The 27,687-nt window shown below is 55.5% G+C and overlaps 5 protein-coding genes across 5 annotated transcripts; 2 read left to right on the top strand and 3 right to left on the bottom strand.

The window, feature by feature from the left end:
- Positions 1-813: 813 nt before the first annotated feature.
- GNG1 (Guanine nucleotide-binding protein subunit gamma) lies at positions 814-1,160 on the top strand (the record flags this gene model as incomplete). Its single annotated transcript, XM_071066279.1, has 2 exons — positions 814-974; positions 1,040-1,160. The coding sequence occupies 2 exons, from the start codon at positions 814-816 to the stop codon at positions 1,158-1,160; spliced, it is 282 nt and encodes a 93-aa protein (XP_070922380.1).
- A 916-nt stretch (positions 1,161-2,076) lies between these two features.
- MFIFM68171_10859 (uncharacterized protein) lies at positions 2,077-2,790 on the top strand (the record flags this gene model as incomplete). The annotated part of the gene is made up of 2 exons (XM_071066278.1): positions 2,077-2,172; positions 2,350-2,790. 2 exons carry the CDS (start codon positions 2,077-2,079, stop codon positions 2,788-2,790), a joined length of 537 nt encoding a protein of 178 aa, XP_070922379.1.
- Positions 2,791-4,871: 2,081 nt separating this feature from the next.
- GLC7 (type 1 serine/threonine-protein phosphatase catalytic subunit glc7) lies at positions 4,872-6,088 on the bottom strand (the record flags this gene model as incomplete). Its single annotated transcript, XM_071066277.1, has 4 exons — positions 4,872-4,964; positions 5,032-5,331; positions 5,404-5,805; positions 5,909-6,088. 4 exons carry the CDS (start codon positions 6,086-6,088, stop codon positions 4,872-4,874), a joined length of 975 nt encoding a protein of 324 aa, XP_070922378.1.
- Positions 6,089-10,025: 3,937 nt separating this feature from the next.
- Positions 10,026-14,053, bottom strand: MFIFM68171_10857 (uncharacterized protein; the record flags this gene model as incomplete). Its single annotated transcript, XM_071066276.1, has 3 exons — positions 10,026-11,421; positions 11,477-12,507; positions 12,587-14,053. 3 exons carry the CDS (start codon positions 14,051-14,053, stop codon positions 10,026-10,028), a joined length of 3,894 nt encoding a protein of 1,297 aa, XP_070922377.1.
- Positions 14,054-17,611: 3,558 nt separating this feature from the next.
- MFIFM68171_10856 (uncharacterized protein) lies at positions 17,612-20,280 on the bottom strand (the record flags this gene model as incomplete). Its single annotated transcript, XM_071066275.1, has 2 exons — positions 17,612-20,146; positions 20,248-20,280. 2 exons carry the CDS (start codon positions 20,278-20,280, stop codon positions 17,612-17,614), a joined length of 2,568 nt encoding a protein of 855 aa, XP_070922376.1.
- Positions 20,281-27,687: the final 7,407 nt, after the last annotated feature.

Here is a 27,687-nt window from a genome sequence, read left to right as displayed (position 1 = left end):
CGACCGTCCGTTGCTAGCGGACCCAATCTAACCTCCCCTGGCCATCTCATTTTCTTTTCTGCCCGGCTGGGAAGGACAGGGCACGCACGGACCATGAACGCCCGCTCCTGAACTTGGTGCCCTGCTCTGCTCACTCGGCACCCCTTCCCGTGCTTTGCCCATCTCGACGCCTCGCCAATCCCGTCCGCCCATTCCAAGACTCTGGCCATCGGCAACCGCATACCAGTCAATCGCAGCGTCTCCGGAATCCCTCGACAGCCCTGACACGCGGCTTCTAGCGCCCGATACTGTCTTTTGAGGTGAGTGCATTCGCTTGGTTTTTGGACGCTGTCCTTCCGGTGTTCCCGCGATGGAGCGAATGGTGCAACCTGCGCACCCTGCGACCGGCAGGGAGAGCAATCACGTCGAGCCAATTAGCCCCAAAAGGGGGAAGAGGATGGAAATGACTAGGAAATCACGGGTTCGCAATAATGAGGGGACGAGGGAACAAGAGAACGAGCCCGACACGTTGAGAATTCAAAAGAGATTATCGCGAATGGCAGACTAACCCGCCATCATGAGCAATCCAGCAGCAGCAGCACGGACACCGCCGATTCACGGGCTCTTGGTTACGAGCTCCAACCGCCTATTCGCGAGCAGGCGAGAGCAGCGTCGCCAGCCGACCGCAGCAGCAGCCTACTCGCCCTTGAGCTGGACCTCAGACGAGGGAACACCGCCGTCGCCGCCGTCATTTAAATTCCGAAGACAGCCTGGTAGCCTCTTTCGGGAACCGCGACTTCCAATCCCCGCTCTGCCCCCGTCAACCCAATCACAATGCCTCAATACACATCGCGCGATGTCGGCGATCCGTCGCAAATTAAGAAGAACAAGCAGAGCATGGCCGACCTCAAGCTCCGCCGGCTGACGGAGCTGAACGCACGGCTACGCGAGGATCTCGACCGGGAACGCATCCCCGTAAGCCAGGCTTCGAAGAGGTAAGGACGGATCCCGGATCCGCGTCGCTTTTGTGACACCGTCCCCGCTAACCCGGGCTTGCCAGCATCATCGCCTACTGCAACAGCACCAGGGACTACATGGTACCCAGCGTCTGGGGCCCGGTGCCCAAGGGGGAGGATCCGTACGCGCCGCCACAGAACGGCGGGTGCTGCGTAATCATGTAGTGCTCGCTGCAAGAGAGCTCGACTCGGAAGCGGAGGGCCGTCTCATAGCCTTGAGATCGCGTCGTAACTCGGAATCGATCTGTGTCTCACCGGAGTGTCCTGGCGCTGCAGACGGACACGAGTCGCTGGACTCGCCATATCGACACCTCCAAAATAATGTTCAATATTGGCACCGGAGCACGGATGATGGGCAGGAGGGCTAAAACGGACAATTGAGGGAGGACAAAAAGGAGGGCATCATCCTGCACCAGCCGCCACGACGGATCATCCAAGAGTTCGCCAGGGCATGAAGGAGGAGGTCGCGAAACGGACGGGACGACGGCACGGCCTCCTATGATGACGCTGTTACTCATACCCTTTTTATTTTATTTTGGCGATATCGCAGGCGGGCTAAGTAGCTCTTCAGCATGTAATACCTTTACTTCCTTCAATGTTTCTTCTCTTTTGTCTTGTCTTAACCCCCGCGCTGTATTTTGGCTCCGCCAACCCCCCTGCCCCGCGTTTTTCCCGCTTCTATTGTACATAGGTTTATTGGGTCTTCCCTTTGGGTTCCTTGAATGGATTCACGATATGAGGAGCGAGGTGAACGAAGAAAGGATTTCAAATTAAGGACGCGTACTACACTCTGCGTTTGTGTTTACTAGCGTTAGTGACTGTTAGCGACCCAAAAAAAAAATCCAGACCAGAAGTTTTGAGCCCCAGTTGATCTGTGATATGAACTTTGAGAGGATTTGGCGGTGCTCCTTCTGGGATCAAAATGACGCACCACGAACTTTTTGACGGTTTCATCTTCAGGACAACATCAGCGAATCCAAATTGAGCCCAGTATCACAGAACAGTACGCAGCAGTCCACCGACGGAGATAGTGCCAAACTCCCAAGAAAAAGAAGAAGAAAATTTGGCTTTTATAGTTGCAATGGCCGAAATTACAGGAGGACCAGCGGGGCCGCGGCTCCCTCGCATCACGATCCAGTTCTGCACTCAGTGCAAGTGGATGCTCCGAGCAGCCTACGTAAGTGTTAGCAATCTACTTTGCTCGTTAGCAACTGTTGATACTATATTTTCCTTCCCCTTACCAGTCCCAAATACCCCTCCTTAATTTCAATCCATTCGCTACCCTAACAAAACAATTCCCACCCACCATCGCCCTCCCAACCCCCCCCCTTTCATAACTAACACCTCACCACAGTACGCCCAAGAGCTCCTGTCAACCTTCTCCACCTCTCTAGGCGAGGTTGCCCTCCAGCCCGCAACAGGCGGCATCTTTGTCGTCGGGATCACGGCCCCGGCCCCGACCCCGGCTTCGGGAGAGGAGAGCACTGCTGTGACTGCCGACAGCGATCAGCAGCAGCAACGCCGGCCGGCGACGGCGGCGACGGTGCTGTGGGACCGCAAGGTGGACGGCGGGTTCCCCGAGACAAAGGAGCTGAAGAGGCGGGTGCGGGATGTGATTCAGCCGGGGAGGGATCTGGGCCATGTTGATCGGGATTATGGGAAGGGAAAAGGGAAAGGTGAGGGGGAGGAGGTGAGAAAAGGTGAGGGGGAAGGGAAGGCCGGAGAGAAGGGAGGGGAAGAAGGGGGTAAGATGTGTACTGTGGGAGGAGGGGGAAAGTGCGAGGATTGCGATTGAGAGTGAGCGGATAGGAATTGGTAGGTACAGCGATGGGAGGGCATCAGCGATGGGCCTTGAATGATGAGCCCGTCTTGCTACTTGAAGACAGCTGCCTCGTTTGGCTTGCAGTTCTGTTATCATAAATGTGGCCATCATCCCCTTCCCCCCACCCCCGTTTCTTCCTGCATTCTCCATCTCAGTTTCTGGGCCCCATCGTTTCCTCGACCGTTTCGCGGCCATTGCTGTTGCCGTGTCGTTGACCTACGGTTAAGGCTGCGACGGTTCCGCGTGGCAAGATACCAGGGCTACAGTCCTAGGAGACAGTTGCTTATAATCCGAAGAGACAAGCTTTTGATAATTGCCAGCTTCCTGAAACCTGGGAAACGGCTAGCACGGCCAGCCGTGAACTGGTGGGGAATGCTTCTCTTCCAATCTTCATAACTAGCGGTCATTTTTGTTTAATACTCACAGCAACCGAATTTCTATTCATTGTCAATGGTGCATACTTAAGCGAGACCCCTTCCCCGTTGCTGTCGTTGTGTCAAGCCGAAATCAGGGTATCTCTCCGATCATTCTCTTTCCCGTTCATTTAACACAAGACCCGAGACTCTGAGTGACTCATAGACGGGCATGAACACTCAAGCAAGCGAAAAAGCAAAGCAAGGACCGAAGACTTTAGCAATAAGACTAGGAACATATCTCTCGCAACCACGGTCAGAAGCATCACCTGCCCGAGCAGCCCGCCGCCCTAATCCATCCATGACCGTTTTCCAACCCATGACATAAACATACACACGGCCATGTACGCTCCCGAGACCGCAGGCCTCAGTTCCCGTACATCCCTTCCCATACCCCATTCCCATACCTTGCAAGTCGTCCGGGAGATACCGTCGACACCCCGCCGAGCACAACCCGCTAGCTACTCTCGGCTAGCCACCATCGACCTCACCCTCAACAAGCCGAACAAATCGTGCACTGCAGTCATGAGAAAAACATAGACAAAGAAAAAGGAGGGAAAAAAAATTGACAAAGATAAGACAGAAAAGAAATGGGAAAATCATGAAATCCTACACATAAAAAGAATAATAAAAAACAAGAATTCGAGGCTGACCTGATCTGATATCCCCCTTTCCCATCCATACTAAACCTATAGCAGCCGACTAGCCAGCGAGAGCGAAGAGAAAGGAAGCAAAGGCAGACAAGACATGGAAAGGTTTCAAAGCGCAAGTCAAGGCAGCCCCGGTTTTCGTCCGCCACAATCCCCGGCCCCAGCAACTCTCTCCTTATCCAGCAGCCGTCCCACCGTTTCTACCGCAACCTTTCCCCCCAAACCCTCAAAGAGGGCATTGCCGCATGTCGTGCCCTGATATCACCGGCATCTCATGGGTCATGGAGGGCGGGGAGATAAAGCACGCTGGCCTTGTGGAGAAGCCAACGAGGTGCAAGGCTGATAAGAGAAGCGGTGGTAGTAATGGTAGCAAGTTTCAATGTCAAATCAGGGCTGGTGTGGACGGATGTAGTGTGGACGAGAAGATGATTGCTGAATTGTACAGGCCGTTCCAAACCCCCCATCCTCGAGCCGAGCGGCGGGCCAAAGGGAGCGAACAACGACCCAGTATAAGGCAGTTAAGATAGATGGCAGCAGCAGCAGCGCAGTCAGAGGCCACAAAAAAAAGAGTTACCCTCTTTCTGAGCCTCCAAGACCCGAGCAACACCAAAGTCCCCGAAGAGCGCAACCCCCGCTTATCTATACCTTCCGGGTCCCTCTGATAGGCGTGACAGAAAAGGAGAGTCGTTATTCGTCCCTTCCAAAATATTTTCTTTGCCCCTTCAACTTTTACGTTCGCAGGATTAATAGACTGACACGGTTCGGCTAGGACGACGATGACGACGACGGCCTAGCTCGCGACGGGGGCTCGGTATACGTCGAAAGAAACGGAGACGGAGGGTTCTGGTCCCTTGGCGATCAAAAAAACGTAGAGGCAGTAGACTTGCTGACGAGATGAAGGTGATTCCGTCGTTGTCGCTTGGTGCGGTAGGAAGCAATTTTATCGGCGGCCGAACCTAGAAAGACGAGGAAAGTTCGTATAAATTCTCATTTACGACTTGGATTGCTTCCTGGGAGTGGTGGGTCTGCTACTGCTCCCGAGGCCGTGAACGTACTTTTGTTTCTTCTCCGCAGGTTTGAGAATCTAGAAAGCATTGTTAGTTGAGTCGAGACAACCTCGTTGACAGGCAAAGGGGTGGGGGGATGCTGACCTGGAAGGAGCAAAGCAAACTTTCGTCCACGCTCATCATGGCACCAGCGTTGTCAAACTCGCCGCAGTAGTTGGGGGCGCTGAATAGCGTGACGAGTTGACGTTTGGAGAAGAACTCGTACCCATCCTCGACGACCTGGTGTGCACGGCAGATGAGGTCCATGTCGTGTTTTTGGAGGAAGCGGGAGACGACATCGGGGCCGAAGGTGAACGAGACACCGCGATCGTTCTCGCTCCACCCCGTGATATCCTTGTCCGGATCTGACCAGAGGAGATCGCAGAGCAGGCCGCAGTCAGGGATCTGGAGATTCAAACGTCAGTCTCGAATTCAGAGATAGAGGCAAAGAGGGGTTGTTGGATGTGCATCGCATACATCAGTGGGTCGCATGACACGACGAATCTGCTCCATCGAATTCAGGTCGGGACTGAGACCACCGTGCATGGTGAAGATCTTCTCGTCGATGATGGCGGCAATGGGCAAGCAGTTGAAGCAGTCGGTAAACGTCTTCCACAGCTTGATGTTGTAACGACGCTTGCACTCATCGTAGAAGCCATAGATGCGGTTGATGGAGGCGCACTCGTGGTTACCCCGCAGGATGAAGAAGTTCTCGGGATACTTGATCTTGTAGGCAAGGAGCAGGCAGATGGTTTCGAGCGACTGCTTGCCTCTGTCTACGTAGTCGCCGAGGAAGAGGTAGTTGGCCTCGGGCGGGAAGCCGCCGTATTCAAAGAGACGGAGCAGGTCGTAGTATTGGCCATGGATATCGCCGCAAATCTGCGAACAGACAAAAGATACATTTAGCCAGAGAACCAGGACGGGAGAGAGGTCACGCGAGCCGGGCGTGCCAGCCCGCCAGGGAGATTTGTGGTGGTCTCACCTTAATAGGAGCTTCCAGCTCGAGCAGGATGGGCTGAGAGATAAAAATCTCACGGGCCTTGGTGCAAAGATAACGGATCTCGGCCTCGAGCAGCTGAACCTGCTTACCCGGCCGGCTGCCCCGCACCTCCAGAAGGCGGTCGATTATCGAGTCGAGATCCACTTCGTGCTGGTCCGCCATTGCAAAATGTCCACTGTCCTCCCGGCCGAAACGATGGCGCGCGCAGATAAAGGGGATTCGGTAGTGACCGGCAGATCCCAAGCAGCCGACAGAAAGAGACGGAAAAGGAAGGCACGCGCGAAGGGACTTCGGCCTGACGATACACTTCTGGCAACTAAATAATGGCGAAAAGAGGAAGGAAAAGAATAGTCAGCTCTTGTTGCCCAAACTTTGATTGCGGATGGCACTTGGTGCGATGCGGGTACAGGAATCCGGGCAGAAGTGCTGACAGACGACGCGACGCCAACCCACAACCAGAGATAGTGTAACGGAGCCGACTCGAAAACTTACCTGGTGCTCGAAACAGGGTGATCTCAGCAAACGAGTGGGCTGTGTCGGGAGAACAGGAGGAGGGGGAGGAAAGCCCCTTCGTCGTCGTCGTCGTCGTCGTCGTCGTTTAGGCGATTGCAGGAATGACGATGATGCTTCCGATCGAGCTGTTTTCTAGTGCCGTGGAATGGTGCTTATTTTTCTGTTATCGTCACCGGGTTTGGGCGGACGGCTGCGGCAAGTTTGCAGCGAATGGCGCGGGCGATACAGTTGCTGCGTCGTCGGGAAAAATGGCACAGATTATGTCGGTATCACACGGCGCTTTCTATCAGCAATGGGAATACCGTCAAAAAATCGTCCTTTGGACGTGTGTCGCTCGCGGTGGCAGCAAGGCCGGTCGTCAATGCAGGGAGGTGTTTGGGGAGGCTGCCACGGTCGGGGACGTGGACTGCTGGGTGCAAATCACTTCTGCTGGCAGGAATTCGCAGATGTTGTCTCAATTTCAGCAAGGTGAAACTGTCGACTGCGCGGTGCCTGTGATAGGACTTTGGTCGCCGGTTGGGATTTCGTCTCTTGGTTGGAAGAAATCACGCTGTGTGTTGGGATAGAGCGTCAAGAAAAAAATCAACCTAGTTGGCGGTCGTTTGGGGACTTGGGTTTGGAGGAGGAGACCACGGCACACACCGGACAGCGCCAGGCAGGGTCGGTAATGAGCATGGACACTGCACAGGGCTACGCAGTGTGTCGGAAGGCATTGGCGGACAGGGCCGCTGTCACCCCCATCTGCTGCGCGCGAAAAATTGTAGAGCTGCCCACGCGGGGCCTTGCTGATGGTGCGAGTCACTACTAACTCGATTACGAGTCGATTCATGACTCAGTTGTTAGAAAGATACCCAAGCCCAACCTTCGTGCTGGGATTGGCCGGGGCAGCACCTCGCCCAAGGTGGGTGTCAACCCCTCGCCCTCCCTGCCCTTGGCAATCTTAAACGGACCTTCTTTGACTTGTTGCATTTGTTCTGCGGCTCGCAACGAACTGAAGACGTCGACAGACGGTGGCCAACAATGCAATTGCAATCGCCATACATTTCCCGTCCGGTGCCGACCCGCTATGCTTTGACCCCAGGCCGTGGAATACCTGACGCTCCCGCTTCCCGTCAGCTTCCGAGCCTTCCAGGGGCATGGCGGGCATTCGCCGGCCGGGAGGGGACCGGGCTCTCCCTCTACCAATGTTGCAAGACAGCCAGGGAAATGGGGCGCCGTTGCTCGGCTCAGCTCTCAAGGCAGGAAATTCGCCTAGGCTTCGATGGACGAGTCATCTGTCACATATACTACCATACTTCATTACGTCGGGCTCCTGGTATGCATTCGGAACGCGAGTTCAGTGTGCCATGATATTAAGTACATCTGCACGTGATGTTGGGCGTGGTGGGGCGAGTTGGCGAGACTTGGATGGACCAACTGAGAGTTGGAGGACTCCCACGCAAGACCTTTCTGGCCGCTTCGCTTGGCGCCGGGCTCCTCTGGACTGCGCCCCAGGAGATCCTGGGCGACGTGGTTGAGGTGTCAAGTTTGCGGCCCTGGGCGTATTGCCGCTCGCCTTTGTCGTGGGATAACACCTGATTTGTTGGGGAACATTGCCTTCGCCTCTGTCCAATCCCCATTCCTTTCGCCATGTTTGCTTTGTATTGTACGCCCTTGGCCGAGGTTTCATTCAGCGACTAATCAGGACCACCCCAGTCCACCGGTGCTGCGCGGCTGCATTCGATGTGCCTTTCGGGCGGCGAACCACGGCAGTAGAAACCGGCACGGAATTGGACGCCTGCATGGCCTTGCGATGCTGCGTACATTGAGGTTTGACACACCGCATGTCGGGTATATCTCCCATTTTGTTGCGAGCGTCGGATCGTGAGGTTCTGGAACCTCCCCCAGGGATGATTGACAAGGGAGGATAAGGGCTGTTTCAGAAGCGCCAAGCATTTGTTTTCCCCCTTTTACACATCGCAATGGAAAAGTTGCCTAACTGCTGTTGACTGCCCCGCACTAACTGCGCCTGCGCTCAGCTCGCGGGCGCTGTCGGCAAGCGGGGTTGCTCCCCTCGCTGCCCCTCCGCGATGCTGTCATCATGCGCAAGCAGCCAACCGTCGCCAATTGGATCTCGGTCTGGGGGAAACGAGAACCATCAACGTCGCCCCATCGCCGTTCGAAAAACATGCACACTGAACACACAGACACAAAAGAGATAGGCATCGGTCACATGATCGGCCCGCACAATTACTCATCGATGTGCCCCCGGTCGGAGACAACCGCGCCGATCACGGCTGCCATTGCAGGCGTGCTCCTTCATCTCTCCCATCCAGTCGATCCGTCCCGGCGCTGAGTCCTGCCTGCTATGACCCGGCCGAGCCCCTGCCTTATGTCATCGATGGACCCCTGACAGGGTTTGTGTGACGACTAAGAGCAAGCGACAACCTCATAGTGCACTGCCGATAGACAAGACGTCGGATAACAAGACGCCATCATTTTTTGGGGCAGGACAGTAATACGCTCCCAAGCTGTGTGTGCCCGGTTACTTTGGGATAATCAGGCTGCGCCCGGCGCCAGCTGAGAGGTCATGCGGTCATCCTTGGAAGGCAACCGTGCCAAATACAGACAAGCAACTGCTAGATGATGCCAAACTTTGGGTGAGGAGCCAAACTCACTAACGTGCTCGTAGCACATATTACAGACCTGCGGGGATAGCGAAAATATTCACCCGTTACGTACCACAAATGTTGCATGTCACACCTCGATTACTCGACTCGGTGGGCGGGGAAGAGGCGCAAGAATACAATATCTTACGACGCTTGAGGTATCATCTCGCGTTTCCACACATCCACCCCGAGCTATCAAAGCTGGACGAGAGAAGCCCAACTAGCGTACTCATCAATAAAAAACCCCAACTATTAACCATCTCCTCATTCCATCCATATCGCAGAGCAACTAACACATCAGCCAAAACCAAGTCCATCTCTCTCGACAGGAAGTAGCTGTGTCTTTCCCAGCGAGACAAAAAGGTAACAGGCAAATAAGGAGAAACAAGACAACAAAACCGCTGTTAGTTAATAAACTCGCCGACGCCTCGCGACTCCAGGTAGAAGGTAAGCTCACTAGTAGTAGTAATAGTAGTAGTAATAGTAAGCGAAACAGCAGTAGCAACATAATCCCGACACTTAACAACACGCCTAAAACGGAACGAAAACGAGGCTCTTGCCAAACCCGTTCCTTCCTTGACTCCCCTATTGCTGGAGAACACCTGCGTCTTGCATAAAAGGGCGAATAGGAGAAATGAAGCACGGAAAAAAAAAAAAAAAAAAAAAAAAAAAGTTGGGGGGGAATCGATCAAGAAAGGAAAGAAACGTGCCAAAGAGAAGGAGCAAGAGGGAAATTTTTGAAAAGTGAAGCGGTGAAACGGGATAAGCCTACTTCCTCTCTCCAAACTCCTTCGAGCCGAAGCAAGAGAAGGAAAACGAAGAATAAGAATAGAAACCTCCGGCCCAAGGCCCGGCAGAAAGTACTCGTACACCTCTTTGCCGCCACAGAAAAAGAAAACAAAAAAAAAAAAAAAAAAAAAGACAACACAAAACACTCATCACCTCCTCCGCGCACTACTCCTCACCCCCCTCCTCGCCGCCGCAGTAACACCCGCAACAGCCGGCCCAGTCCCCGCCCCCTTCCCACTCCCGCTCCGCAAACTCTTCTTAGGCGTAGCAGCCGCCACGACTCCTTTGGCATTATGACCACCACCATCAACCTCGTCATCCCCGACCGCTGCCGCCGCTGCTGCTGCCGCTACCGGTGGCGACGCGGTAATCGTGTTCTCCTCGTCCACGTCAAACTCGAGGTCCTTGAGCGCGTCGTCATCCATGTCCGTCAGCTCCTCGCTCAGCGCGCGCCGCACCGCCTCCCGGCCCGTCCACTGCTCCTCCACGGCCGAGGTGCCCTGCAGATCGAACCCTGAGAGGTACCAGGGGATTCCGCCGGCCGAGAGCATATTGCTGCTGTCGTTGCAGGATGCGGCGGCAGAAGCGGAAGAGGAAGAAGAGGAGGAAGAAGAGGAGGAGGAGGAGGAGGGCTGTTGCTGATGGTGGGGTTGTCCGGCGAAGGAGCCATGTGATTGTGGCGGTGTGAGGGGACTGGGAGCTGAGTGGGGTTGATGATGGTGATGAGGAGGATTGTGATTGTGACTGTGAGGTTGGGGGTAGCTGCCGGGAAGAGAAGGGGGCGAGTTTGAGTTGGGGTCTTTGGTGAAGCCGTTTGCGAGGGGATGGTGATGGTCTTCTTTGCAGGGTACCGCTTCGGGTTGTTGTTCGGCTGGGGGTGAATGGGCTGAGGAGACGGCGCCGTTTGGTTTTGGCGTGCCGTCGTCTTCCTGCTCCTCGTCCGGCGCGCTGACCTCGATGTTGTCGTCGCCACCGCCGTGGACTTGTGAAGGGCCAGGCTCATCCATTGCTTCGTCATGGCCGGCGTCTGCTTCGCCGTCGGCATCGGCATCTACACCCCCTTCGCTCTGGTCTGCTACGATGATCTGGCCCTCTACCGGCGCGTCGACCATGCCCACATCTTGATCAGATTTTGGCGCCGGATTGTCGTCCTGAGATACCGTGATACTGATGATGGCTGGCTGCCTCACCTCGAGGCTGGCCTCGATCATGCCTTCGAGCTCCTTTTTGATGGAATCGAGCGGCTTGCCGCAGATGTCGGCCTCGGCTCTTAAGGCTGCCTCGAGGTATGGCTCGAGGGATTTCAGTATCCTCTTGCCGAGGCGCCTCCGGTCTCTGGCTTCCGAGTAGTTGTTCTGCTTCATCGGTGATGTGTCCAGGTGTTCCACACGCGGCTCTTGGTCTTCTAACGGCCGTTCTGTGTTAATGCCCACATTGATAGCCTGGCACAGGTCGTGCGCGAAATGTAATGTAGTAGTGTAGAAGCGCTCGTCCAGCTTGTCCTGCAGCTCGGTAAAGCCCTGCTTGAAGATGTTCTTGTCAAGTCTATGATGCGTCAGCGTACGGTCCCGATCGAAGCGCCGAACCAGTCTCAACTTACAAGAAGGCCTTGTCAAGGACCGGCTGCAACACCTTGAAGACGGGGAAATAGCACGTGTCGACAAAGTCCTGCTCCATCTCGGCCTCCTCAAGCTTATCCGTCTCGCGCCGCACCAAAGCGTCGGAGAGCTCTTTGAGCTGCTCGAGGTCCTTGATAAGACTCCGGCAGAATTCTACCCTCCTCGTCAGCCGGGCCTTGCCGGAAGGGCCCATGGCTGCGAAATTACGCCGCGTGAGCTCCATGGAGGAGAAGGTTTCCATCTGCAGCTGAAGCCGCTTGAGCAAGGCGGCACCACGGCGGGCTTCTCTCTTCAGCGTCCAGTACCGGCATGCCTCCGCCACGAAGTCTTTGCGCTTGCGAATGGGAAACCGGGATAGGGCGCTCTCGACTAGGTCGTATACTGCCTGCGGGATGACGGGCGCCCCCGACGGCAGCTTCCAGATGTTTTTGGCCGGCTGACCCTTCTTCTTGTCCCCGAGCACGGCCGAGACCTTTGCACCTGTCATCTGCGATTCGTCGGGCGGGTGCTCAGTCATAGCGTTGCGGTGGGTGGCAGCCAGCTGAAGGGCCGAGGCTTGGCTGTCGGCCCAAATGCGGCCCTTCATTGTGCGCTTGTAGAAGCGCTTGGCGTCTCTCGTCGCCTGGCTGACTCCGTTTTCCTTTGCATAGTCCTGCGGACAGTGCTTGTCGCAGAAGGCCTTGAGCGGGAGGGTGCCGTCGAGCACGGCAAGGGCGCCCTGGCTGTTCTTCATCTTCAGGAATAGGCGGCACCGCCTGGCGCAGGTCACATGGAAGGCCTGGTAGCAGCTCTTGTTAGAGCACTGGATGCAGGCGCCCATCCGCTGGTTGCAGATGTAGCATGTCAGCCTCCACCGCGTCTTGGGAACCTTTTCCACTTCCATCACCGGCTCCATGAATGTGTGGTTTCCAAGAGACACCTCGGGGATCCACATGGCGCACAGCAGATGCGCCCATTTTGACGAGTTGGTCTGCTTGAATGCTCCATCGGTATTCGGACAGAAGATGCACGTCTGCAAATTCAGCGTCAGCACAACGAGCACATCCTCGACGGACCCACGCACTGCTCCGTGAGCCTTTCAGGTCACTTACCGGAATGCCGCGTCCAATAAGCTGGCACTTGCGACACAACCACTGCCCCTCGGGAATGAAAGGAACGCCATAGCACTCTTGGTGGACGGCAAGATCGCAACCGTCGCAAAACACAATCGCGTTTGTGTTTTCGCAATCGCCGTCATCACAGATGGCGCATTTGCTATCCTGCTCCTCTCCGGTGTGCGGCTCGCCATTCACTGCGGCTGCGGAACTCGAACGTGGCCGATGCGTCTGTGGAGGCTTCGGGTTCGGCTTCGGTATCCTCTTCTCAAGCGCATGCCACTCCTTCTCGATTTTCGTTATTGTGATCTCGAAAATCTCGCGCGTTATGCTTTCGAGCTCGGCAGCCTTGCGCTGTTCGTTGAGCTTCCCCAGCCACATGTCGTCCTGCTCATCCATGTCGTATTCGACCCGTCCCACGACGCCTGCTGTATGCTGGACAGAGTCGCTGTCGGCTTTCAGCGCGGCATGCTGGTCATGCTCTTCTTCGACATTTGCATCCATCGCTTTTATCAATTTGCGGTCCGGCCGAATGTAATTGTCGCTCTCTTGATAACCAACATTCATCATCGACTTTTCCACATATCTCGCTTGGCCAAACTGTTTGCTCTCAAATACGGCGACGCGGTTGGTCTTGCGGTACGAGGGCTGCTTCAGATCGAGCCTCTCTTTGGGAGTCTGGTTGTGAATGGGGAGCACTTTGGGAACCTTTGGCGTCAGGCCAAACTCCAAGGGCCGAGTTGCGTACAGCGAGACCGAGTCTCGGGGCGGCCTGCCGACCCGACGCCTGCTAGGCGTGTCCGCGAGCGCCCCCCCGAGAGAAGGTTTGCCCTGTCCACCCGGTGTGCCGTTCAGCGCGTTCCCTAATCCTGGGTTTATCTCCTTGGTGGGGGTGCTCGCGCCGTTTAACGGCGTGGAGGAAGTCTGGGCGGCCGGAGTGGGCGGCACGGATTTCATGACGCCGTCAATCTCATCGGCGTGGAACACCATGAAAGTGGCCTCGATGTCAAGATTCGGGTGAAATTCCTCCCACCCGCGCTCCTCGCGTGGTTTATATCCTTCGCTCTGCACGACGGCCGCCGCCACGGCTGCTGCAGAGCTATATTGCATATCATCTCGCTCGTCTCGGTTGACGGCTGTCCGGATCCGGGTGCTTCGTTCTCTGCGGGGATAGACGGCTGGGGATGGCTGCGCATGAGATGCGGCTGACACTCGGGGTCGCGACGCGGTTGTCGAGCCGCCAAGTGACTCGGTGGGGATTTCGGTGCCGTCCTCGTCAACGAAGCGCCCACCCCCACCAGGACCTCCGGGGATGTAGCGCCGTCGTTTCAGAGGCGGTTCGGTAGCTGGGCCGTCGGGAGGAGCCTTCCTGACGCGGGACGCGCTCGCGGAGCCGGACCCCTTGGGGCGCCCACGGGGACGGCCCCTTGCTGTCCGCCTCGGGGTTGTCGGAGGCGGAGCCATGGGCGGCGACTCGAACTATGGCGATTCGCGGCGGATACAGCTTTCAAGGGAGGCGCAGACGAGGGGAAAAGGGGTCAGTGAGTGTGTGTCGTTCGATGCGGGGTCACTCGGGGCGGGCGGCGACTATTCTTGTGCATTCGTTATCAACGCAAATATTCGCCTTGCCGAACGCGACCGTGTGCCCGCTGGCCAACGAAAACCCCGTTGCGATGGCTGATGATGAAGAATGCCGGGGGTGGTCAGTAGCGTTTGACGACGTGACGTTCTGGAAAACGCGAGGCGCCTCGTGTGCCGACCAATCAGCACGCTCCGGTCAGATGGTGGAGTGGCGGATACTGCTTATGCTGCTTACGTAAGAGCAGCCGCAACCATGGGCCCGAGCGTCAACCAGGCGGCCGACGCATGTGACATTCAAGCGCGTCGCAGCTTTGGGCTTTGCGCAGGCCGCAGATGACGGTCTCGAATGCCGCACGGTGGTCACTAAGGTTGTACCATGCTGGAGCAAGACATATCAAGGCTCGAACAGTGCAATTGGCCCTGCTGAGTGTCAACTAGTTTACTTGATCTGAGCGGGGACGCACTCGACTCCAGCGCAATGGCCTCGGGGAATGCCCCGCGAAACTTCATTCGTAGTATCCTTGCATCCAGAGCTCTGCAATCGATAAATTGATGAATCAAAGTGTTGACTGACAAAATGTACGTCCTAGGCGTGTAGTCCATTCTGACGTAATCGCTTTCGCTTGATAACTACGTGGTAGCAGAATGGCTAGGCGTTCATTCCTCCGATTAATCCATTGCTGCCGGCGGCACCTCTCCGTAGGGCTGAGTATTTTGAGATCCGTCCGAACATAGTTTCCCAATGACGTGGTCGGCTTCTGGCGAGCCTTGGCACACCCCAACTCGTTCCACTTTCGCATTGAGATTTCTCGATCAAGAGCGGAATGCGACAGGCCAATCAGAAGCTGAGCGCATAGGGAGCGGTGGTCGATGCTACCGATCTAACTCGATCGTAGCTATCTCGTCTTGGCCGACGAGTCTCTCCTACATGTCTGCCTGCCGATTCCGAGTAGCTCCGATAGCCGATCTCAAGACCCAAGCAATTGACCGCTGGCCCGGGCCGTCCGCATTCAATTCCCGTGTGGCCCACCTCTCCCACGTTCAACAGGGTACTTCAAGGGCCCCCCTCGCCCCCTCATAGGGAGACTTGTTGGTGGGGCTGCAGTGGTCACCCCAAGGCACCCCCGAACACAGCTCCCAAAGACCTTTGCCGATGACGATTCAAGTGCCGATTTTATCGCCCGACCTGGCGCCTTATGCATTGGGCACTGGGCACTGGGCACTGGCCACTCGGCTCGGTCGATGGGCAACATTCCTGCCGAGTTCGATTCCATTTCGTACCTCCTTTAAAACGCGTTGTATCAGGCGGTCAAGGAGAAGTTTCTCGGAACAACTGCAGTTACTATGGATTGAGGCGTCGCCCCGTACGAACTATTCCAACGCCATCTCAAGTCCCTCTGCTGCCTGAGAACAGGTCAAGAAGAGGCATTGCAACCTGGCACTGGCCAATCAAGTTATCCTAGCGTCTTAGAGCTCGACAATCAATCACTGCTCTCGTTTGACATATCTGTAAGCTACTCGACACTGCGGGCAACCTTTATCTCCTGCGATCGGCCCCATAGTTAAGTAGAGTCAAGGTGATCTCTGGGCTATAGCCGTTTTAGCAAGGCCAACACACAAATGCTGTTGCAGCGCCATCTTCATCGGGCCGTCCTACAGCCATCAACACTTCTAGCACGATCCACGTAGACAACTTAAGGTCCAAGCGATTCGGTTATCCGAGCACGCAGACCATAGCTGGTACTTATTTATTAGGGTTGCTTTCCGTGCCGTCCATATCACAGATGCATGTTACGGCATCAAGGAAGAACGGAGAAGAAAAGAAAGGGATTGAGAAAAAGAAAATCACAGGAAACTGATAGCCGAATTATTTTGTAGCCAATACAACGACATTGAAAGTTTTTAATCGATCAAACAGATAATTACAGCGGAGGAGATAGACCAACCATCGCACCCTCTGAATGCATCCAACTCCCAGAACATTTACAGCTGCGAGGTAAGCCGCAACCGCCAAGAGCATCTTGTTCATGTGCTCGGTACACCAAGGTAAAATATTTTCTTGAGAAGGCGCCAGACAGCAGTTAAGTGAAATGGCAGGCCAGAAACATACCTTGAATCAAGCGCGACAGAGCAGTAGCAAGCAACCGATGACAACAGCAACGATGATGCTGATGACGATGCTAACTACGAAATTGGGTTTCTCCTACCCATCATGCTCTTACATCATACCGGCGATACCGGCAGTTCTCATACTCCACCGACTCCTCTGACTGCGCTTTCTAACGATTCACTCGCCTTAGTAAAACGCACTGATCACAACAGATCTCTCAAGCCCATCAAAGACAATTCAGGCCAGCAAAGCTTCTGTTAACCCTCACTTCCTCTTATTAGTCCTCTTGTTGGAAAGAGTCAAACAACCGAAATTACCGGACAGCTATACTTCTTTTAAGTTTGTTTAACGCATATGTTATTCGCACTGAAATACCATCTGAGACGGGAACCAAATGAGATGCGAACCCAGACAGCGACAAGACCACCACGCAACACACACACACACAAAAAAAAAAAAAAAAAAAAAAAAGGGAAGGCGCAGGAACAGAATGACGAGAACACGCACCAGAACGAGATACGCACACTCCAGACACTAGATTAGTCTTTCAATCTTTCGCTCTCAAATTCATTGCTCACCAACCCTATCTCTCTTCTGTCTGCCTCTCTGTCGCCCAAGTCTTTTCAAAACAGCAACCAAGCAACCCTGGCATTAATCCTCCTAGATTTTTGTCTTACACAACAAGATCTTAGCGCCCCCCTTCCTACACCCAGATCTAAACGCAGCTGTCAAGACAGCCCCGCAGATGGAACGGATCGATGGGTATTACGAATCAGACCAGGATCGAAGAATCCATCCTAGCGGCAGCAGGAATGCCCACTTCCAAGAACGCCCATCCCCCATCATCCCAAAATGAGACACCAAAACGCCGTGTATGCTTGTATGCGCCCAGCCGACCGATCACATGAATGCAATGCGATGCTGTGATCTCCAAATGCAAGAAAACAGGGAAAGTCGAGCCAAACAGAAGAAACACTCCTTATCCACGACAGTAGAAACAGAAAGCAAAATGCGATAGGGGGGATAGGTATTTCGTCCAATCCAGGCGTGGAGCCAACCGTTTCGTTAAACCGTTCGTAGTTCGTTCCATCGTAACAATGTCCAGTACAACTAACCCAGTCAATCCACCCAATAATAGACTACACGGTATATGGCCCTCTGTCCGCCCGTCTCTCTTCAGCTCCGCAAGACCGCTAATGCGTCGTGTCAATGAGGAAATTATGGTCTGATAGATCTGACGAGAAACCCAGACGCGAAGGCATAAAATGGGGAAAAGGGGGTATCTCAATATAGTAGCAAGGTAGGGTAGTTGGTTTGAGAGCAAAAAATATTTAGCCGAGTGTGCCACCACTGTGGATGGCTTGCACGGCCGAAGTTCGGGGTATCGTTGTGACGTTTGTGTGATGATGCATGGGCGGGGAGGCGGCGCCAAACTCGGCAGCAGCTTCGTGGTAATTCGGAGGACGTGAAGCAGGGTCCCAGCCCTCTTCGCTGAGCACGCTCAGATAACCGTTCCCAACCTTGTCTCGGAGCGCCTCAATCTTGCGGCGGTAGAGCTCGCCACCTACATCCCAGTCCACGTTGCTCCCGGGAGACCCGAATATCGAAGGCAAGTCGGGGATGCCGGCCGTGTCGGTCCTTGGGACTTCGGGGGGGCCGCCCTGCGCGCTCGGCACGGGGCTTTCGGCCAGAATGGTATGGGACGCCGTCTGAGTCTCAGGGAGCTGTGAGGTACGATAGTTGCTCCCAGAGTCCAGCGTCGCCCGGGCACCTGGCACCTGGCGGTCGACGGGCTGCGCATAGGGAACCGGGCTATCATTAGTAGCGAGGTCGACTATGCGACGCTTGGGCGCCCTGCGACGCCGTGTCGAACTAGTGTTGACTTCGCTAGAGGCAGTTCGTGGTGAGGGCCTTTCTTTCCGGAGGACTGCCGGCTCCCTGGGAAGGGCATCGTAGATGATGGCCGGTTTGCTAACGTCAACAGCGGGTATCTCCGGCGGCGGCGGTTTGACCACTGGTACGGCAGGGGGCTCCTCCACTCGCTCCACCAAATAACGCTTCTCCGCGTACGTGGGCCCGGTAGCATCGATTGTGATGTCCTCGGTGTAGCCGGGTGTCTTGCGGAACAAGTTGAAGATCGTGATCCGGTAATCGCGGTGGGTACGTGTGAACGGATTGCCTTCGACGTACACCTCACGGATCTCAGGAATTCCGGTCAGGCGGGCCAACTCCATCGGGTCAGTTAGACGATTGTCTCTCAGATCCAGCCTCTCCAGGGGGAACAACTTTTCGATGCCTGCAATGGAGTGGAGGCGGTTCGCTCGCAGGTTGAGAGCGGTAATAGCTGGCAGCGGGTTGCGGATAAGGGAGTGCAACGAGTCAATCATGCAATGTGCCAGGTTTAGAGCGCGAAGTGCAGTGAGATTGGCGAGACTGTCGGGGATCTGCGTAAAGAGGTTGGAGGAAAGGTCGAGCGAATGGAGCGTATTAGCAAGCGGGGCTAGGCTTGCTGCGGGAATCGTGGTCAGCGAGTTGTCCGCCAGGCTAAGGTGCTTAAGGAAGCGCCACTTGGAAGCTGGGAGGATGCCCATCGCTAGGAGGTTCGAAGAGCTTCCGCGGGAGTTATGCCAGGAATCTGAAAGACTTGAATGAGAGCTTCCGGAACCGGAACGTCGGATTTTGTAAGATCCACGCACGTTGGCCGATCCGTTCCGGGAGCTCGAAGGCCGCCGGGGCGAATGGCTCCGCTGCCGGGTCTCCTTGGTGGGCGACTTGGGTTCGTCGCTGTCAATTCTGACAATGGATGGTCTCCTGCTGTCGGGGCCATTGGATTCATCCTGGCTTGCCCCTACTTCGCTGTTCAGCGACCCGACAGGCAGGTCTGTTGTCGACTTGCGCGCCTCAGGGGAGCTCGGGGTCGATGTAGACTTGTGTAGTTCGACGTTGGACACTGTCGGACTCCTCCGAGGGCTTGCCGCTGTAGCCCACGGTGTGGTGGGCGACGACTGGCTCTTGGACGTGCGCCGCCGCCGCTTGTCCATGTCATCCAGTACGATATCAATCAAGATATCTGCCGGATCATCAACACTGGCACGCTTGAGCGTGAGGGATCGGAGCTGCTCGGCAAGCCTGTCCCAGCCAAAGAACTGTCTGAAGTCGATGTCGCTAACTTCGAGCGCCTGCACGTTCTTGAACACGTACAGGGGCACGGCAGAGTCGAAAGGGAACTCCTCGTAACCCCTGATAAGCCGCGCCCGCCAATCCGGTGCAAGCCTCAAGCACGGGATCTTGGTGAAAGCGGAATAGAGATACTTCAAATCGGCCTGGATGGCAGCCTTTTGTCTCTCGGTCCGGGCGGCGGATATGCTCGAGCCAATTCCAAAGCTAGCCCAGAGAGCAGACATGCCCGACATGACGCTCCTGATGCTCGAGACGGAACGAATCGAACCGACGTCGGAGCCGCGGCTCTTGGAACGCTGCGACTGACCAAGGAAGGACACATAGTTCGCCGACGCCGTGCTGTCGTGCAGATTCTCGAGACGGACCTTCATCGGTCCGACAGGTATGCCTAATTCCTCAAAGCGCGAGAGCAAGTAGAATAGATGGTGGGGTGTGAGAGCCAACTTTGCCGACTTGACATTGTGCGATGCGAAGTTCAGCGATCCGAGCGAGAAGGCGGCAGCTAGGGTGCTCGACGTGGAAGCGGATGTCGCGGGCCGCTCCGGAACCGCTGGCGAAGAAGAGAGAGGCACCGGCGGGACCGACGAGACGCTCTGGGAGGACCCATGGCGTGGTACATTCTGCCTCCGAAATTGCAGCGCGTTGGCGAGAGCCTTCTCGTGCGTCCGGACAAAGCTGGCCAGTTGCTGTTTGAACCGAACTGTCAGTTCCGCGTTCCGTTGCATTCCGTTGCATGTGCCTGCTCGTCGGGAAAAGGGAGGGGTTTCACGTAGAGACGGAAACATACCTTTATAAAAAACTCGCCGTCTTCCGAGTCCATTGTTTAGATGTAGGTATGCATGAGAGTGCCGTAGTCAAAGGAGCGAATGGCTGCGAGTCCCAAGCCTGGAGGGCGGGGAAGTCGCGGGATCGTGAACTCGTCCTCGGTCCAACGCTTATCGACGGCTCGGGACGCGAGTGTTACGTTTCCAGCGGCGTTGGTGATTATATCGCGGCGGGTGTGGGAGAGCAGCCTGGACAGCGTCATATGTCAGTTTGGCGATTTATCACCCCGCACAAGAAACGCCCAATGTTGTATGGCCGACGAGTAGGCACGGTAGGCCAGCCCACCAGCGAGGACAAGCAGGCACACGACCAGAGAGTCTTTGGCGGCCAACGGATATGATATTCAATAATCGCGGACAGCCAAGCCGAATGTGGTGGGTAGGTGCGGCGTGAGTCGGCCAGAGTCGCAAAAAAAGGTCGTCGACTAAAATCGGTCGGGTGCGGGGGACAGCGGCTATGCGGCGCACAATATAACCTATAGGCGGGCGTAGGTGGGCGCAGACGGGCATGCGGGTTAGGAAGACGGTCTCGGTGGGACAAAATGCTCGGAGGTGTGGTCCGGTCCGGTCATTGTACGGTTGTCGTGTGGTCGGCAGGTCTCTCCCCACGGTTTCAAGACTGAAGGCCGGTTTCAAGGCCAAAGCTGGGCCAGGAGCAAGGCCGCGGACAGTGAAATCCTTCCACTCGGCAACAGCACCCGTCGGCGTCGTCATCGCAGCTCAAGGACCGGGCCAAGCCAAGCCAACGATACGCTCAGTTGGGCTGGGCCGAGGGGCCGGCCCGGCAACGCAAGGCGATGGAAGGAATGAGCCATATGGGTCACGCGCATGCACACAGGAAGGGGCGGAAGCTGGAGGCCAAGGCCCGTTGGCGTTTGGCAGGCAAGTCACCGGATAGATGATCAAGAAAATTCCTGGGTGTCATGTTGTCGGACGACCACCAACGCTGCGGCGCACAGTCTTGGGGATGCAGCAAGGCGGTAGATCTAATGGTGCGGTCGCTCGCTGGCAGGCTGGGAAGAAGGCCAAAAGGGAAAATATGACAGAAAACGACGGGACTTACCAAAAGTCAAAACTCGATGGCGCAGCCACGTGCCTGAGGCCTAGTGGTGAGGCAGGTCCTGTCCTCCTAATCCGATCCCCGGATGTTCTCTCGGAATCCGTTCGACGCGGCCGCCGCGACAGGTAGTCAGTCCCCAGCACGACTTGAGGCGAGCGCGAAGGTAAAAGGAATGATCAAGATGCTAGGCCGCAGCGACGTCGAGTATTATAGCAGCCAAGGAATCTGCCCGCGCGCTCTCTCACTCGCACTCTCGACGCGCCGTTGAATGCTGCGTCGTTCGTCGCAACCACACGCAGAAGTGGACGGGGAGGAGAGGAAAAATTGAGGGTCTTCTGTTGGTGGTGAGGGGGCGGGCAGCAACCATATTAAAATACGGAAAGGGTCCAGATTTGCGGCACTAGCAAGAGCCCGCCCCTGCAAGGTTAGGCGGCGCCCACCTACCTGGAGCGGTAATGGACGACATGCTAGCGGCGGGGTCGCCTGCGGAAACCTGGAAATCCTGGGCGACCACGGGCTAGCGCAATGGGCAATTTCACGCGGTCCATTCCATCCAATCCGCTGGCAGCCACAGCCCGCTCCAGCCGGCCGCTAGACTCCCGTGCCTCTTGTCGCACAGTCAGGGCCAGCTCCGTGATCAGGGCCTTGATCATCGGCCGTGAGATCGGTCGGAACAATCCTCTACTGGAGATCAATCATCGACTCTGGGGCTCGCCTGTTTCGCAACATTTTTCCACCACAGCAGGAGGGGAAAAAGAAAAATAATAAATATAATAAATAAAATACAAGAACCGTGCCTCACTGATGCGCAGCAGCAAAATCGGGCATTAAATGGCGGCAGCAACGAGGCTTGAGCTGCCAGGCGTCAGGCAACACACCCGTCATTTCGCTTCCGTTTGTTTCCTCGACGACGGGACGCCGTCTTACAGAGCTCGTTATAGGTACCTAGTTAACTGCACCCGGAAAGATCTCGGCATCCTCCTCCGTCCCAACCTGAAGGCTCGTCGCAAACCTATCTACCTCAGAGACATGACGACAGAAACGCAACACCGCGGTAAGACATTCTCGCACTGAAATGCAAAGCTTCTGCCAAGTCGGCTCGCAGTGTGAGCGCCCTCAGAGGCTGCATCCTCGACCAATAGCGGCTCTAGAACAAGGGGAGCGTTCATACATAGGGCTCCCTCCCGCAGCATGCAGCGCGTCTCGAAATCGATGCAAGTGGCCAAGCGCAGACATACCTGCGGTGAGCCGACTTCTCCAGCAAGACTGCGTCAAGAGCGGTGTATGCGATGCTGCAGAGGCTCGGTTGGAACTTGGACACATAGTACGAATGCATCCGCATGCCTAACTGTCTCACAGCCGATATGAGAATGCCCTTCGGTCCATGATCAACCCCGGCGTGGGATGGATGCATCACACGGTGGGTGACACTGTACATAGCAGTACAATCTGGAGCACCGGCTGAGCTGAAAGGGCTTGGCCATGTGGTAGATCAGCAAATCAATCTCTCAGATTGTGCTCTTTTTGGGGAAAGGGAGGTGCACTCCTGACAGCCGGGACCACCCGAAGATCCCTCTCCAGGCATCATGTGTTTCCTTCTCGAATTTCGAGGTTCCGGGTGCTCTGGAGCAAAAGTCGAAGCATCTGGCTCGCCGGCCACGCGATTACTTCCCTCTGCAACAGGCATGATGCTGTTCAAATGCTCGCCGCGCCGCGATGTTTACTTGGGCCCGGCAGATTCTCGCTAAACCCCCCGGGAACCGGTGATTACCTCCTTATGCGTCACTGCTAGCGGCTAATCGCTCAGATTGCAGGCTCGCTTCACACTTCAGCCCGCGGCAACAGGGCTGCCTTTCATGAGGAGGCAGGACTGCAGACATCACCAAGCATCGAGATCGTCGAGCCGATTGGCAAAAGGAGCCAGTCACAGCTGCTAGAGATGCTGGGGAAACGGAGAAAGCAGGAGAGATTTGCGATGACGGTTGCACCCATGCCCTGACAGTTCAGTTCCCTTAGTAGCCTAATGCGAGTCTGCAGCCAAAGTGGCAGGGTCTGCGCACGGTTTGCCAACCCTGGACGACGCAGCTCCCGGGTCAATGGTATCACAAACAACCCAACGCTGGATAAACCAGCCGGCCAGGGTTTGCGTTTGCCGGTTCTCGATACCTTATTATTAGGGGAGTCTATAGCACAACTGCCGCCGCGCTGTATAGTATCCCTCTTCCGCCAACCCGTGTGTTTCCGTCATGGATTCCATGTTTTCCGCGCAAGACGGATAGAAACATATATCAACCGCCGCGGCCAACGAAATAACGGAAACCGAGCGCAAGGATCGCCGCTCGCTTGACAGTTTTTGCGACTAGACCAAGCCGTTTGAAGCTGCCGATACGGGACGCAAAATCTGGGACTACCAATATCATACACACATTGTCCTGATTCCTGGAGAATGTTCGATATGCCTCTACGTGTAGATATGAAATGCATGCAACACACCTTCTCGACTTCTAGCGGCAGTATGCGATTATGTCATACTCCGCAAAATCCTAGGCTTGACGCTCTCTGATTGGGAATGGTGTCTCAGTGGCATGTCATTCTGCTCCAAGCCTGGCACAACCCTGCAACCACACATATCAATTTCTGTCGCTCGTGGGCTTGGCCCGGGCGCGTTGTGTTTGACCCCCACATCATTCCCCGTCTCCAGCTTCTCGACAGCCAGAACCAAGGGAGACCTTTGCTCTGGCCTAGAGGAAATGCGCTCAAGTCAAGACGGGATCATGCGACAAGAGGATCCATGGACGGACACCACCCCATTACTCGTACGGCTACTTCCTGCGGTTCCTGTCTCGCGTTCGCTTTCTTGAGGGTCGCGGGGAATTCAAGTCATGGTCGGAGAGACACAGCGCTCGCGAGAAACACACCTCGGCAATGTCATGTGGTACGTACACACGGCGTTATGAAGGGGCATTCGCCAGAATGGCACCGGCAGTATCATGGGCAGTAAAATTGCCCGCCCCAAGCCAGCATCCGCAGCCTCACCGCTCCCAGCCGACTGCCCTTGGGTTAAGGAGGATGTTGGATGGCAGCAGCACGTTTTGCCACATCTATTATTGGTCGTCGCTGAGTATTTGCCGGCCTGGGCATCAGAGGATGATTGGGCTCGACCCCTCCACCAAACCGTAGTGGTTGTGAAGACGGGTTATCAGATGCAGATCCATGGCGACAATCCCACGAGTGTACTCTGCTACTCCGTACACGAAGCGGGGTATCATCGAGCCAAGCGAGATGCAGCAGTCGAGCTCGGTAGCTGCAAGGAAACAAAAAGAAAACGGGAACGTCTCTCATAGAGAATCGGGCAGTATTCGTATTCACAGGCCTCGGCTCGAGCCGGCGGATTCTCGTCGATTCCGTCAATTTGCACACCCACCTCTGAAGATCTCTAGATACCCGCAGCAGCGGCCGCATCTCGTTCAACCGTCGAGCAGATCCGTCCGAACAAGCCAGGGCTTTCTTGTCTATCCCACCCCACAACTGCGACCCTAGTGAGGAAGATCAACACCGCCTACTCGTAGGCTTGGGTTTCATGCCGGCTGTCGCGCCCAATAGGAGGTTTCTTCTTGGACACTTACGTGCCGGTAGGACCCCACAGTTATTGCTCGACCAGTGGAGTTTGCGACGAACACTGGCCGAACATTTCCCTTCCCCAGGGGCTGGTTATGACGTATTTAACATTCGATGCCCCGCTAAAAAGTCAAAGGCCGCGGGAACACGCCGTCCCCATGATGGCGCACATGACGCTTTGGATCCCGCAGCGCCCCCGGATGCTGGGATGCTGCGATGCTGGAATGTAAACCGCAAGAATGTGTGATGGGCGATTCGAGCGTGGGGTCAGCAAGCAAAATCACGAGAGCGCCAGCGGCGCTTGTGAGCCTTGTTTCGCCCTGGTTCACAAGGGTGGCACGGTGACTGAACCAGTTACCCTTGCCCCGGGCTTGCCCAATTCGTCGCTTCCGGGTCGTCTCATTCGGTGACTGACCTTGCCGGGTTGCCGGGGGGTGGTCTTCACCCCGGCATCCCCGTTTTGACCCCCACCCTCTCGTGATGCAGGGTTTTCTGACCGCTGCCGATGAACAGAACGGACAAAAGGTTCAACTGCGGGGCAGAGGGGTCCAGGTCAGTTAGTCGGACGTTCCCAAGTCGCACACGCGCTCCCATCCTCCTCTACGATACGCCAATTCCCTTAACTCACTTTCTCAACCTTCCTCTCCTCTCTCCTCACCGCTTCTCCTGTTGCGCATGCAAGCAAGCCATGTAGGATTCTGAAGCAGAGAGAAGGGGGGCAATTTGTGCGTTTCTGTAGGTGCGCAGCCTGCGGCCCAGGATTGCCTGAAATATGGATGCAGATGCATTGCATTAGTTTGAGGAAGGCATAGTTTCTTCTTCCCGTCCCTTCGTTTCCGCACACGGAACGCCGACATGGAGGGGTATTTCCGTTGGCAACCTAAGGGTCCTTTCTTGTCCTTTGTTTTTCTGTTCTTTTTGGGGCGGACCTCTCTAAACATCCAACCACCTATACCTCCTACCTACGCAAGTATACAAACATTCACCGTAAAAGAGAAGACAGCGAGCAGCGGACTATGACGAGCATACCTCCATCCTCCTCCCTACCCTACACCCCCTCTTGATCCCCCGCCTCCGCAATAGCTCCGTCGAGGTTCGGTTGGTTCGACAACCGTTGATCGCAACCCCCCCCCCTCCCCTCTTGCCTGCCCCGGATCTCGCTTCTCCACCACCGTCAACCCCTGTCCCGGCACCAGATTGCCGAAGTCGGACATTCTCCGCCATGCGGGACAGGGACGATGATTTGCAGCAGTACAGACGGGGTCCCGGCTGACCGCCTGCCGACTAGACGAAGCACACACTTGCACCACTTACAAGGACATACATATACCATCGCTGCACGACATATAGCCCCCGGTCTGACGGGTTCGGGTTGTTTCAGCCGGCTTTGTTAGTTGATTGACATTACGGAATAAAAGTCTTGCCTGACACAAGGCAGAGGCGGCGGCGGTTTAGCCGCCGCTGTTTTTGTGGGGGAAGAGATCTACAATTGTCCGAAGGAGTTGGGTTGTGGGGAACCCCTTTCAGAAGCACTCGCAGTTCAGTACATCCCAGAGGAAAGAAAAAGACAATGGATGGCGACCCCTCTTCGCCAAGTTCACTTGGCCCTGGAAATGGGACGATGAGGCGCGTAAACTGTTCTTTCTTCGGCCAACTTTCCAAGATCCGGCTTGTTTCGTTGCCCAGAGTTAAGTGAAGCACTAACTTTCCGTCCGCCTTGGTACCGAGTCACGAGCTCTGCCTTCCCTCGCCTCGCGTTAGGTAAGGTGGTTTCCAGCTACGTAAGGACATTCGCGCGTACCAGTGAGCCACGGTTTTTTTTTTTGCGCGCTCCCGTGTAAGAGGCATGGTGTGGGGGAGGCAAAACGAGGACTACTGCTTTTGGCAAGGAGTCACATGGGCCGCGTTGCCTTTGCCTCTCGCGAAGTTTGTTGCCCACTACTTACCTGGTAAGGGAGTTGCTTAATTCATTGGCTGTGATGGTAACACGGGGACGAGGCGAATGTCTTGACAATTGTGTAGCCGCGGCTAAGCGACATACCTAGTACTTGTGGATTGCCGTTTTTTCCGGATGGGCTTGTGCTTTCAGAAACTGGCGTTGTAGGGCAAAAGATGTGATGCGCCTCACTTGCCCCGAGTCCCTACCGGACTTGGCCTTTTCGCCCCATTGGTGATCCTACAAGGACACGTTCCCGGCAAGTCTGCAGTGTCGGTGTGGACCTCGGGGAGGGGCTTCTCTGCAATGTGTTCATATGTTGGAGCGGGGGTATAACGGTTTGCGGGATGATGCAACAGCATAGACTACTGATGGGAAGAAATATCTGTATCCTATGAGGACGGAGAAAGGAATTTCCCGGTAGTTGGAAAAGGCGGCCATTGGGGTTCAGTATTACTTACGATGTGGCAAAGAGTGTTCTAGGTAAAAGAATGGAGTGCGGCGCAGGACCGTATAAGGTGCCAGAAGTGGCCGTCCCATGGAGAGTGTTGCCAGTTACGGCTTGATTGCTTGTTACATTCCGAGGTGGTTGATGATAGATGTAAGTGGAGAGCTGGAGGGGATACGAATAGGGGCCAAAAGTGAAATGTGATTGTGGCTCTTTCCTTTGTATTAGTAACTTATAGTGGGAAATCTACGTACAGGGACGTCACGTCGAGGGCCATATTGCTCGTGCTTTATGACTGTTTGGTGGAAGGATAGACTCGTGCAATAGGCAAGAGAGTATTG

This window comes from Madurella fahalii (assembly GCF_045866475.1).
Source record: "Madurella fahalii IFM 68171 DNA, scaffold_6, whole genome shotgun sequence".
In the NCBI taxonomy this organism is placed as follows: Eukaryota; Fungi; Ascomycota; class Sordariomycetes; order Sordariales; genus Madurella; species Madurella fahalii.
Note: the sequence above shows the minus strand (reverse complement) of the source record. Positions and strands in the feature narration are given on the sequence as shown.